At 54.7% G+C, this 12,952-nt stretch overlaps 1 protein-coding gene across 7 annotated transcripts in view; it reads left to right on the top strand.

Annotated features, from left to right (window-relative positions):
• Kifc3 (kinesin family member C3) overlaps positions 1–12,670 on the top strand; it is a 91,576-nt gene extending 78,906 nt beyond the window's left edge. For 3 of the 7 annotated variants that reach the window (XM_051169228.1, XM_051169226.1, XM_051169227.1), the window contains 17 exons: positions 1,117–1,182; positions 1,613–1,756; positions 1,892–2,131; positions 2,560–2,733; positions 3,186–3,333; positions 3,416–3,546; positions 4,416–4,527; positions 5,620–5,801; positions 6,477–6,581; positions 8,258–8,388; positions 8,744–8,867; positions 9,480–9,609; positions 9,696–9,925; positions 10,156–10,290; positions 10,801–10,909; positions 11,699–11,725; positions 11,920–12,667. In XM_051169228.1, coding sequence (XP_051025185.1) covers positions 1,117–1,182; positions 1,613–1,756; positions 1,892–2,131; positions 2,560–2,733; positions 3,186–3,333; positions 3,416–3,546; positions 4,416–4,527; positions 5,620–5,801; positions 6,477–6,581; positions 8,258–8,388; positions 8,744–8,867; positions 9,480–9,609; positions 9,696–9,925; positions 10,156–10,290; positions 10,801–10,909; positions 11,699–11,703 — 2,166 coding nt within the window. In that variant the 3' untranslated portion in view covers positions 11,704–11,725; positions 11,920–12,667. Of the gene's footprint in view, positions 1–1,116; positions 1,183–1,612; positions 1,757–1,891; positions 2,132–2,559; positions 2,734–3,185; positions 3,334–3,415; positions 3,547–4,415; positions 4,528–5,619; positions 5,802–6,476; positions 6,582–8,257; positions 8,389–8,743; positions 8,868–9,479; positions 9,610–9,695; positions 9,926–10,155; positions 10,291–10,800; positions 10,910–11,698; positions 11,726–11,919 lie in introns of all 7 variants that reach the window. The other 4 variants (XM_051169225.1, XM_051169224.1, XM_051169223.1 and 1 more) reach the window with 3 other exon arrangements.
• Positions 12,671–12,952: the final 282 nt, after the last annotated feature.

Here is a 12,952-nt window from a genome sequence, read left to right as displayed (position 1 = left end):
GCTGGGATTAAAGATGTGTACCACCACGCCCAGCATCAGCCTCTCTGGTGAGATAAATTTCACGGTACTGGGTATGAGTTCCTATCAGACTGTGGCCCTTGGGGACCACACTGTAGATGCTTCTTTGGGTATCTTTTAGGCATCCAATTCTGTGTTGGGGGTGGGGGCGGTCACTAGGCTTACCTGCCCGGTGCCCGAAGGCAATATTCCTTCACCTCATTTAGTAATCAGAGCCCAGCACTTCTGGGGCAGCCAGGTATAACCCTCTTAACCCACCAGAGTCCGCCTGACTCTCACCACAGAGTTCCCAAGCCTCACATAGTCATCTAGGAGGATCTAAAGGAGAAGCCCAACACGTTCTGGCAAATTCTGCTGCCAGGGCTCTTGTCTGTCAAGCCTGGCCCCTGAGGAAGGCTCCTGGGGAAGGCTAATGTGGGATTAGGGTCTAGGGCCTTTAGGGAGAGTACCCTGCTGGAGGACAGCTTCAGGGAAGGGTCATTGTCCTAGGATTTTTATTCCAGGCGCTGTCACCACAGAGGTTACCCCTCACTGAGTACTTTGCTTGCCCATATTCACTCCCGCCTTCCCGGTCACAGGTTTTTAAGGTCCTGGACATGGCCTGGCTACCAAAGGCACAGTTCCAGAGGCCGACTCACTAGAAACTGCCTACAACGGAAAATGCTGGGGGGCTGGGCAAGGCTGAACCCAATGGCTGTAACTCTTCATATGACTTCAGAGTCCTCTTTAAACAGGAGAATTTTAATTTTTTTAAAAATTTATTTATTTATTTATTTTACAGATAAGTAGTAGCTAGACCCAGGGCTTCAGAAGGAGCATGTGCCAGTGAGGGGTACTGAGATTCCCAAGAGTATCTCTCGGGCCTTCCTGCGGAGCCACGGCTGGCACACTCTTGCAGGGAGGGGGCACTGTAGGCCACTGAGAACAGGCTAGCGTACCAGAGTTCTTGGCATAGCCGTGGTGCCTGAACATAGGGAAATCTAAGGTCCTGGGGTCCGAGGGGCTACATGTCTATCCCTGGAGCTGGGCCAGAGGCCTGGATGTGGCCTGTGGTGGTGAGGACCTAGGCTCATGGTGCCCTTGGCTTTGTGCCCACAGGTGGAGAGTCTAAAAGAAAAGCTCATTAGCCAGGCCCAGGAAGTAAGCCGACTGCGATCAGAACTGGTGAGGACCCCCCAGTACCGTCTTAAGGAGGGGTGGGTGCCAAGCTGTGCCTCTGAGCCCCCATGCCCTTCCTACCTGAGCTTATGCTGTTTTGTCTCCAAGACTTGTCACGTCTCATCATAGAGCAGGGGGCTCGATCTCATTTGCTGACATAAAACAGGAGTGTGAACTCTGCGCATAAATGTGACTTTGTGTTACTTTCACACTCAGGAAAATAGACTGAGCCGGGCTGAGGCAGCAGGCAGCACCGCCTGCCTTGCTCTGTTGGCCTCCTTTTGTCTCTCTTCTGACTTCTTTCCGAGCTCCAGTCTCTTCCTTTCCCTGCTTGCTCCTTCCTCGGCCCCTTTCTCTCTTCCTCTGTTCTCCTAGCTTTACCTCACCTCTCTCGGTGGCCTTGCTCATGCCTCCTCTGGGCCCCGGCTCTCCACAGGGAGGCACTGACGCAGAAAAGCACCGGGATAGGCTGATGGTGGAGAATGAGCAGCTAAGGCAGGAGCTGAGACGCTGTGAGGTGGAGCTGCAAGAGCTTCGGGCACAGCCGGTGGTGCCCTGTGAGGGCTGTGAGCACAGCCAGGTAAGCTGTCAGGGCAGTGCCCGCCCCCCCCCCCCGGCCCCTGCCGGCCCCTCAGCCCCCCTCCTGGCCTGGGCCTATGGGCCCAGCTACTTGAGTTGACCCTGTTCCCATCCTGGCTGCCCTGACTCCCTGCAGGAGAGCACCCAGCTCCGTGACAAGCTGTCCCTGCTGCAGTTGGAAGTGGCTGAGAACAAAGGCATGCTGTCGGAACTGAACCTGGAGGTGCAGCAGAAGACCGACCGGCTAGCCGAGGTGGAGCTGCGTCTCAAGGACTGCTTGGCTGAGAAGGCACAGGAGGAGGAACGGCTCAGCCGGCGCCTGCGTGACAGCCACGAGACTATCGCCAGTCTGAGGGCCCAGTCCCCACCTGTTAAGGTGGGTGGCCACATAGGTTGTACCGCCTTGAGGGAATCTTGGGTTCAGGGCAGGGCTTGCCCCTAAAAGGGTCTTGTCCCACCTTGTGCCAGAGGTGTGTAGCTGAAGGGCTTCCTCCAGTCTTGTTCTCTAATTTGATCCTTCCTCACGCGCTGCCAGGGCAGGCTCTATGAAGATGCTCCCGTATGCCAGGCACAGGTGCACCTGCTGTTGTTGTCTTTGTCCTTCTTGTCAGTTTGTGCCCAGCCTGGCCTCAGTCAGGCTTCCTGCAGGCTTCCCTTTAGAAGATGCTAGCAGGTTCTGCAGCAGTGTGCAGAAACAACCTGTCGGCTCCTGGAGGTTTTTACCAGCAGCGGTTGCTGAAGTGAGACTGTGTGAGCCAGCTGCCTTTAACGATACTCTTGTTCTGTCCTTCCCTCTCCTTGCAGTATGTCATCAAGACGGTGGAGGTGGAGTCATCCAAGACCAAGCAGGCCCTCAGCGAGTCCCAGACCCGGAACCAGCACCTGCAGGAGCAAGTGGCCATGCAGCGGCAGGTGCTTAAAGAGATGGAGCAGCAGCTGCAGAACTCCCATCAGCTGACAGTACAGCTGCGGGCTCAGGTGTGCAGGCCAAGAGGGCTATAGTGGGGACCCCACAGACTTGGGCTTCAGTTTCTCCTTTCCCCTGGCTGTGTGGTCAAGCTCTGTTCCCTCATCTACAGAACTGGCCACAGACGCCCCTTTCTCAGGAAAATGGTCCCAAGGGGCTGTCCCCCACAGTCCACAGGTGTGCTCAGTATATCCTACTGCTACCTGAGTATGCTCCTCAGTATGTCCCATCTTCTGAGCACATGTGCCTTGGAACCACATGGCCTATCACCTGTTGTGTGCACAGACCAGCTGGAGCTGGGGCTCATACAGGGAGGTGATAGCTGTGGCAGTCCTGTCGGGGAAAGTGGGACATTCCATCCCTCTACACCAGCCAGCCATAACATGTCCATGTCATGGAGGGAGGCTTCCTTCTGACACTTGTTCTCTCGCCGCCCCAAACCTGTCCCTGTCCTGGCCATCAGATTGCCATGTATGAGGCAGAGCTGGAGAGGGCACATGGGCAGATGCTGGAGGAGATGCAGTCCCTGGAGGAGGATAAGAACCGGGCCATTGAGGAGGCCTTTGCGCGGGCCCAGGTGGAGATGAAGGCAGTACACGAGAACCTGGCAGGTGAGCCTGAAGCTGGCTGTGCCCATCCCACCCCCCAGGCCTCTGCCTGGCAGCCCAGATACCTTATACCTTTGCCCCATAGGTGTCAGAACCAACCTGCTAACGCTGCAGCCTGCACTGAGGACCCTCACCAATGACTACAATGGGCTCAAGCGGCAGGTGCGGGGCTTCCCCCTGCTGCTGCAGGAGGCTCTCAGGAGTGTCAAAGCTGAGGTGAGTTAGCTGGGAGAGACCAGTCACCTTTGTTCAGAGCCCCTGTGCATCTTGCCTTATTCCCAAAAGACAGACAAACACACATACACACCCTGTCCTCTCATGAGCTCCCATCCACGCTACAGTATCTATTCAGTTTGTTTGTTTGAAAGAGGCTCTTGCTACCTAGCCCAGGCTGACCTTGACTCCATATTTTCCTGCCTCAGCCTCCTGAGTGTTGTAATTACTGGCATCCCATGCACCATGCCTGCCTTGCTGTGTTTATTTCCTTTTTTGCTTGCTATGCTAGGGATCGAGCCCAGGGCTTCACACCTGGTAGGCAAATGCTCTACCGCCAACCTTCATCCCTAGGTGTTCATTTTGTCCTCACGCAGTGTGAGAATAGCTAGTGTCTCTCCTGTGTATGAGTCTTTTATAGCTGCTGGCTTCTCAAGTTCATATGACAGCTCTGCAGAGACAGATATGTTGTGAGAAAAGGAAATAGTTCTTTAAATAGTTATGTCAGTAAGACACGGATGTGGTGAAAAACCAACCCCAGGATTAGTGTCACTATGTCCCTTTACCCCATGGAGGAAACACACTGCATGGGTTCTTGTCGCTAACTCCTGGGCAAAGGTTACATTTGAGAATAGTTGCATCACACTATAACCAGGTTCTCAAGTCCCAGGTATTTGCTCATTCTTATTCTACAGTTCACTTTTTCTGTGTCTATGAAATGGGGGTACTGGCTAGACCTCGCCAGAGGGATTATTGGGGAAGGTTAGTCTATGTCAGGTTCTCAGCCCGGGCAGGTGAGGGTAACAGCACCAGGCTAGGTAAAGGGGAGCTAACAGAGCCAGGCTTCTGATGGCACTGCGCATGCTCCCCAGATTGGTCAGGCCATTGAGGAGGTTAACAGCAACAACCAGGAGCTGTTGCGCAAGTACCGCCGGGAGCTGCAGCTGCGCAAGAAATGCCATAATGAGCTGGTACGGCTGAAGGGTGAGTGTCTTCAGCTGCGTGGCGGTTATCTCCAGAGCTATGCTTGCTGATGCTGAGGGGTCAGGGACCCAGAAAAGCCAGGAAACTTGCCTAAAGACACACAGCTAATAAATGGTCCACCCTGGATTTGAATTTGATCATCTTCAAAGTTCCTTGCCCTTGGTACCTTCTGCCCAGGCCCGGGGCCTGTGGTAGGGCGCTGTGCGGGAGTGGCACTTGTTCCAGGGTTAGGCCTCACTGATCTCTTCCCCGAGAACTAGGGAGCACCTATTGTGTGCCAGCTGCTGTTGCAGGCACTGGGGAGTCAGTTGTGTCCCCAGACTATACCCCCTCACCCTATTCATGGTGGCTGGGAGAAGGGACAGTGAGCATCAGTCACCCAGAGAACCCCAGCAGTGTCCCGTCACAGGGCTGGGAGCACATGTGTAGCTGTCCTACTGTCCATGCTCCCTGGATACACTGCCAACCACCCTTCTCATCCGTGTCCTTTTTGCCCATCTGGTGCCCAGGTGCTGCCTAGCATTCCCTAGGCCCCTTTTATTTTATTTTATTTTATTTTTTTTTTTTATTTTTTTATTTTTTATTATTTTATTTGTTAAGATTTTATTTATTTTATGTATATGAGTGCCCTATCTGCATGTACATCTGCATCCCAGAAGAGGCATTAGAGGGTATAGATGGTTGTGAGCCACCATGTGGTTACTGGGAATTGAACTCAGGACTTCTGGATGAGCAGACAGTGCTCTTAACCACTGAGTCATCTCTCCAGCCCCCCCCCCCCATGGCCCTTTATATTAATAGAATAAATCTCTTGGTTCATGGAAATCTAGCTTCTCCTTGAACAGATGTGGAAACTCAAGTCCACAGAGTGTTACCAAGATTGGCTGCAGTGTTTAGCCACAAGGCAAAGCACCCTAAATTTGTCTGCTCTGGAAGAAAATGTACTAAGTGAGCTGACACAATAGCCTGGGTGGCTGATGATTCGTTGCTCCTGGGTCTTTGCATGAAAGATGGGACTCCCGGGCCACCAGTCTGCCTGGAATTGCAGTCTGACATTGATCTGTTCCATCTCTCCATCTTTAACCAACCTAGGAAATATCCGGGTGATTGCACGAGTCCGGCCAGTCACCAAGGAGGATGGGGAAGGACCTGAGGCAACCAATGCTGTGACCTTTGACCCTGACGATGACTCCATCATCCACCTTCTGCACAAGGGCAAGCCTGTGTCCTTCGAACTGGACAAGGTCTTCTCCCCGTGGGCCTCACAGCAGGATGTGAGTGTGGCTCCCTGAGCAGGGCATCCGCAGGGACACGGAAGGACAGCACAGGAAGGGACAGGCACACAAGGACAGGGGTCAAGACTAGGTAGAAAAAAATAACCTAAGAGTGGAGGAGCATGGCTTACTCTTCTTCCATTTGGAAGAAAGAAGAGGGTAGGAAGGTACAGTCTGAGGCCTGAGGGACAGACAGACACACAGAGCCTGCCTTATCCAAGGACTTTGGGTCTGCCCATTCCATAGCTCCTCCCACCCCAAAGGCTTCACTCATCTGCCACTAGGCCTGGAGGCGGGCCTTCCTTACCCTGAGTTCCTTTCTTCTAACAGTCCCATGGAACTTTCTAGAACTCCCCACTATCCCTAACACCCACCCCCACTCCCAGTGCCAAGGCTAAGCAACATGAACACCATGGGGTCCATGGCTTCACGCTCCTCTCTGCTCAGGAACAGTCCACATCTGCTCTGTCCTGTTGGGGGTCAGGCACATGCCTTCCCTGAGAATGAACAAGCTGGGATCTGGGTCCCCAGCCCTGTGCTGGTGGTCATGGTTAAGTCCTCTCCAGTGATATGGTTCTCTTTGATGGAGGCATGAGCTGGGAGGTGGCTGAAGTCGGAGCTGTGGGATCCCACATGCCAGCAGCACTGGAACCCTTGGTCCCAATGTCCCCCTAGGTGTTCCAGGAGGTGCAGGCCCTCATTACCTCCTGCATCGATGGCTTCAATGTCTGCATCTTTGCTTATGGCCAGACAGGTGCTGGAAAGACATATACGATGGAGGTAGGTGTTTGCCCAGTGGGGAAGGACATAGGGACCTAGCATCCTTCTATGATTTTGGGGTTTTTAAGGTCCACGCTTTGCCTTATTCTCATAACCACCTCACACTGCTGTTCCTTGCATTGGCTCCAAGGTACCAGGCCTGAAACACTTTCTTCTTTCCAGAAGCCTGCTCCGTGGGCTTGCATGTCTCAGGGAGGTAGGGGACAGACATCAGAGGACTCTTGGCCTAGGTCAGAGGCCAGGCCTGCCTGAGGTCTTTTCTGTAGTGTCGCTGCCTCAGACTAGGTGCAATATTCCCAGGATATTGGGATGCACGAGGAATGGCTGCAGTCCCCAGGGAAGTCCTGGGCCATAGGAGAGACTGGCTACCTACATGACTGTAACTGTGGGGAGCCGGGCTCTCAGAGCAGGCTTTGTGAGCCAGGACTGGGGCACACTTGCATTGGAGAATTTTGGTTTGGTTTGTTGTTTGAGGCAGGGTCTCTATGTAGTCCTGGATCTCACTATGCTGGCCAGGCTGGCCTTGAACTCTCAGACACCCACCTACCTCTGCCTCCTGAGTCCTGGGGTTAAAGGCATGTGTCAACTCTTCCAGCCCGGAGTTGAAGAATCCTGACTACAGAACTGTGAGGTGGTGCTTCATTAGTCGTTTTCTGACTCCCTACGGGCTGCGGACTCCCCGATATAGGGCAGGGTGGGCTAGCACAAGAAGGCTTGTCAGGCCACTGGGTATCTGTTGTGACCATCCCCCAACACCCCTCCCCCTAACCCCCATACCCTGAGTTCTGAGCAGGGAGGCTGGTTAGCAGGACAGGGCAGGTGGACTAAAAAGATGAGTGGGCTAGGCACAATGTCCTCAGAGAACTTAGCTCTGTCCTGGGCTGTACAGAGTTGAGGTGACTGCCAAGAGCCCCATAGTGTCCATCCTCAGCCTTCTCTGAGGCCTGAGGGACCTGGTATGACAGAACAGTCTGCCAGGGTCCCACCTGGCAGTTGGGACAACAGTGAGCACAGCAAATGAGCAGGTACCCAGCAGATGCCAGGGACAACAGCAAAGCCAGAGCGAGGCTCCAGCAGGGACGGGACACTCGAGGCAAAGGAGAAGCCTCTGTGGGAGCATGGGAGGCACCCAGGGAACTGCTGTGGAAGAACTGCAGACAGGGACCTGCAGGGTCTTGGAGCCTGCCTGGCCGCCATCACACTTGAAGCAAGCCTAACACAGGAATGGGGTGAGGGAGGTGCCTTCAAAGGGGAGGGAAGGCCTCTAGAGCCACGGTGGGCTCCAGCTTTCTTCTGAAGGGTGGCCACCTCATTCAGCCTCAGCTATTTCACCCACAAAGTCTGGATTCTCCCACCCCACCCCCCGTGGGGAGCCTCCTGGTGGGCAATGGGTAGCCACTTGTTCATTTCAACTGCCCCTTTCAGGAGGCCCATAACCCCTGGTACTCAGCAGGGGTAGGCATTGCCAGGCCCTTTACCTCACTGAACTTTCAATTCTCACTCTGGCAGGGAGATGCTACCTTAAAAGAAGGGAAATTTGCTTATACCTAGTGTTCAGAGGGCAGACCAGCATGCAGTGAGCAGCTTCAGCAGGGGGGCTCCTGTGAGGGTACCTGAGAGGGGCCCATGTTGTGTGAGCATCTGTGGGGCCACTAGGCCTTTCCTTTTGCCATCAGGGGACCCCCGAGAACCCAGGGATTAATCAGCGGGCCCTGCAGCTGCTCTTCTCTGAGGTGCAGGAGAAGGCATCCGACTGGCAGTACAATATCACCGTCAGCGCAGCGGAGATTTATAATGAGGTCCTCAGGTGGGCTGGGGCCAGAGCTGGGTGGGGCCAGGGTGGGGTGGGGTGTCCTGTTCTCCAAGCCTGGGAAGAGGCTCTGCCCAAACTTAGGAGGTGGGTGCTCCCTTATCTGGGCCTCCATTCTTTGTTGTGGCTGCGGTGGGCTGGGTGGGGATCAGGGGAGTCAGGGGGCATGTCATCCCGCAGAAGTCTGTTTCCCCTTTTCTGAGTGTACGGGAGCAAGTGGATGAAGAGGAGAGGCCAGCAGCCAATGGCCCAAGATTGACTGTGGGGGAAGAGTCCAGGCTAGGGATTGGGTGCCAGGCAAAGGGAGGCCAGAAGTGGGAGGGGAGAAGTAATTATTCACTTGCCCCTCCAGAGACCTGCTGGGCAAAGAGCCTCAGGAGAAGCTGGAGATCCGCCTGTGCCCTGATGGCAGCGGGCAACTGTATGTGCCAGGGCTGACCGAGTTCCAGGTGCAGAGTGTGGATGACATCAACAAGGTAAGGGGTTTGGAGGAAGTGCTGGGAGACCCTGGCCACTGCCCCCTACTAAGCCACTCGGGTGAGTCCCCAGGCCTCTCCAAGCCCTGTTCCTCATCTGAAAGGAAAGGCAGGCATAGGAGCACACCTGTAAGGCTAAGTCAGAAACATTGTGTGGATCTGAAACTAGTCTTACCTAAGTGAGACCCTGTCCCAAAAGAAAAAGTCACGTGACCAGGTGTGCATAGCTTTAATCTCAGCACTCAGGAGGCAGAGGCAGGTGCATCTCTGTGGGTTTGAGATCAGTCTGGTCTCAGGGAGCTACAAGCCAACCAAGGCTACATAGTGAGACCATGTCTCAAAACAAAACAGAAAATTAAAAATATACCAAGATGTGATGCTGTACATCCTTTTCTCCCAGTACTAGAGAGGCAAGGCAAAGGCAGGCAGATCTCTGTGAGTTCGAGGGCAGCTTAGTGTACACAGTAAAGCCTTGTCCCCCACCCCCACAAACCAAACAACAAGCGCAAAGACACTTCACTGTATAAATAAACCAAACAACAACAAAAAACCCAAAGACACAGACAGACCAGCATTACTCTTCCCAAGGAGCCACGATGCCTTTGCCCCCAGGTATTTGAGTTTGGCTACAACAACCGCACCACAGAGTTCACCAACCTGAATGAACACAGCTCCCGCTCCCACGCGCTGCTCATCGTGACAGTGCGAGGCGTCGACTGCAGCACAGGCCTCCGCACCACGGGTGAGAGACGCACACTGGGCATTCTGGTCAGGAGCTCCATGTGTATCCTTTGAGCAGCACTGACCTGCCCTTTGCCCTGCCTGCAGGGAAGCTGAACCTGGTGGACCTGGCTGGCTCAGAGCGTGTGGGCAAGTCAGGGGCTGAGGGCAACCGTCTGCGAGAGGCTCAGCACATCAACAGGTCACTGTCAGCCCTGGGAGATGTCATTGCTGCTCTGCGGTCACGACAGGGCCATGTACCCTTCCGCAACTCCAAGCTCACCTACCTGCTGCAGGACTCGCTCAGCGGTGACAGCAAGACTCTCATGGTGGTACAGGTGAGGCCCTCCCCCCCCAGGCTGTCAGCTTCCCCAACCCCCACATAGATCCTCTCTGACACTCTCATGTAGTACACAAGTCTCTTCCCATGCCTCTGGCCTTCTGCCATTTTCATTGCCCCTGGTGGTGTCCCCTGACCAGAATTACCCTCTGGTGACCATGCTGCCACCCTCTGTACCATGGGAGCAGCCAGTGGGCATGGGTTGGACCTAAGCTCTCTTTCCCCTAGGTATCCCCAGTGGAAAAGAACACCAGTGAGACTCTGTACTCCCTCAAGTTTGCTGAGAGAGTTCGCTCCGTGGAGTTGGGCCCTGGGTCCCGCCGCACAGAGCTGGGTTCCTGGTCAAGCCAGGAGCATCTGGAGGTACATGCCCCACTCCCATCTTAAGTGTGACTCTGGCTGGTACTGAGTAGGTCAGAGGTAGACTGGTAGGGGTGGTGGGAATGGAAGTTGCCACAAGGTGGGTGAAACTAGACCCAGCAATGTGGGGGGGGGGGGGGCGGGGTCTCTCTATGCAGCACTGACTGCTCCTAGAATTTGCTTTGTAGACCAGGCTAGCCTCAAACTCAGAGATCTGCCTGCCTGTTTTCTGATTGCTGAGGTTTAAGTTGAACGCCACTGCCCCCAACCCCAGTGGTCCCTTAGGCCATCCTTATTTTGGGGGCCAACAGTGGCCCATGGTAGATGCACAACACAAATTCATTTCCTCCTTTGTGCATATTTAATTCCTGTGCTGTGACTTCTCGAGGCAGTAGTGTCATTAGTCCCCTCTCTAGATGAGAAAACATTGTCAGGAAAGAAGGGAAATAGCGGCGGATGGAGGAGAGCAGCAGGGCAGCCTGGGCTCTATAACCCTCTGCTTTCTCTGCTCAGTGGGAGCCAGCTTGCCAGACACCGCAGCCTTCAGCACGGGCCCATTCTGCCCCTGGCTCTGGGACCAGTAGCCGCCCAGGCTCCATCCGAAGGAAGCTGCAACCATCGGGTAAGCCCATTTAGGAGGGGGCCAGGTGGTAGGGCAGCAAGCGTTCCCCATGTAACAGTCAGTGCCAGGCTGCCCTTTCCTAGCTGTTTTTAAAGGGAGGCAGCAGCCTATGGCCAGGCCTAGTGGCCTCCACCTGCAATCTCAACTACTTGGGAGGCTGACACACAAGGTTGGAAGGTTGAGGCCAGCCTGGTCAATCTAGTCCCAAACAGAATTTTTAAAAGGAGGTAGAATCAGGGATGGTAGCTTGTACCCATGACCCTAGCATTTGGGAGGCAGCGGCAGAAAGATCCCAAGTTCTGGGCTAGCATGGTTTCCACAGTGAGTTCCAGACCAGTGAAAGTTATATAGCGAGACTGCACTCCCAAAAGGAAGGCTGCTTGCTGAGCGTATGGGAAGCACTCCCCGAGTTCCATTCTCAGCTGCACAAAACCATGTACTGAACTTACTCTCCTCGGCTTGCCTGCCCTAGGCAGAGTCAGGGGCAGACTGTTAACGAGTCCCAAGCCCCTGGAAAGGTAACAAATGGTCTGGTCCTGGAAGCTCCGTGCTACTGACTCGAGGCCCATGCTGTGTATACTGGAGCCCTCATCCTAGTACCTGCCTCTATCGCCACCTCCTACAAAACAGTCCAGACATCCCCAGTGGAAAAGGGGACCCTTACCACAGGGCTGTGAGCTGAGATTCCTGCCTCCTTAGTTGGGGTTCTGGCCCCTCACTGGGTCCAAAGGGGATGGTGGCAGCTGGGCCGAAACCCCCCAAGTGAGATGTCTATCACTTTGATTTCAGCCTGACGGCTGGGGCTGCAATCTCCAGGTGAGTGGGGTGGGGGGTGGGGGCCAGCGGCCTGGGGCTGCCTGTCTGCTGCCCGCTGTTGGTTGCAGGGCTCAGTTGTATAGAGCCAGTGCTGTTCGCTACTGTCCATGTGCTTCTGCGGGCCTTCCTGCTCTGTACCTCTGGGGGCATGCCTGCTGAGGCAAGAGACTGAGAGCTCCCTTCTCCTTTTTCAGGGAAGTTGAGGCCAGTGCCTGTGTGAGGATGTGCCATGCTGCCAGGCTTACGGCCGGGCCCTGTGGCCTGGCTACCTGCTGTAACACCCACCATGGATGCAAAAGAGGGGCCAGGGTGGAGACTCTCTTGCCCTGCCTCTCCTCAGAGATGACAAACATGTTCAGAGAAGGAAGCGAGTCTCTGTGTGGCTCTGGGAACCCAAGCATGGGCTTCTGGAAGGGCGGTAGGCCAAGGCCATGGAAGTCCAGCCCTTGCAGGGAGGGTGGGCCCTCTCCCCATCAGGCCTGGGGCTGGGTGTTCCCTACTAATGGGGAAGGAAGGCTGAGGAACCAGCTCGGGGCTTGTGGGAGCAAGACCATCTCTGCCTGCCCTCCTGAGGAGAGAGCCCTCACTAGGGCTGTATATAATGTTCTAGATGTACATAGGAGCCCTCGCCCTGTCAGGGGTCTGGGTTATATTTATGGCTGGCAGAGGCCAGTGGAAGGAAAGGCTGGGCCCTGCTCATCTGCCTGAAACCAGGCACTCTCCCTGCCCCACTGAGTCTCAACACGTTCCTCCCCCCAAATCCTATTTAAGAACTTTTGGAAGCTTAGCCATTTTTACTTATTAAAATTAATGTCTTTTTATACAAGCATAATCTGAATCATTGGGGATTGGGAGACCATGGAGAGTGGAGTATTGCATGCCCTGTTGCTCCCTATTGCCAGGTGACCATGCAGACTCCAGGAGCCAGGAGTTCTCCTGCCCCCACACCCCCATACCTGCCCCCACACCTTTTCTATCATTTTGGTCTCCACTGTGAGGTGCCCACTGTGTGCCTGTAACTACTGGCCCATGCCATAGTGGTGTCACTTCCATGTTAAATATGGAAACTAAGGCTTTGGGGAGCTTCAAAGACCTGTCAGGTTTGCCAGCTCCACTGCTGACCCTGTGCTGGCCTTTCCTCCCAGTCTTTGGAACTGTGGCCACTAGGAACAACCCCACTCTCTACCTACACATTTGTGCTGGTCCCAGCCCCGGAGAACAGGGCCT

This window comes from Acomys russatus, chromosome 26 (assembly GCF_903995435.1).
Source record: "Acomys russatus chromosome 26, mAcoRus1.1, whole genome shotgun sequence".
In the NCBI taxonomy this organism is placed as follows: Eukaryota; Metazoa; Chordata; class Mammalia; order Rodentia; family Muridae; genus Acomys; species Acomys russatus.
Note: the sequence above shows the minus strand (reverse complement) of the source record. Positions and strands in the feature narration are given on the sequence as shown.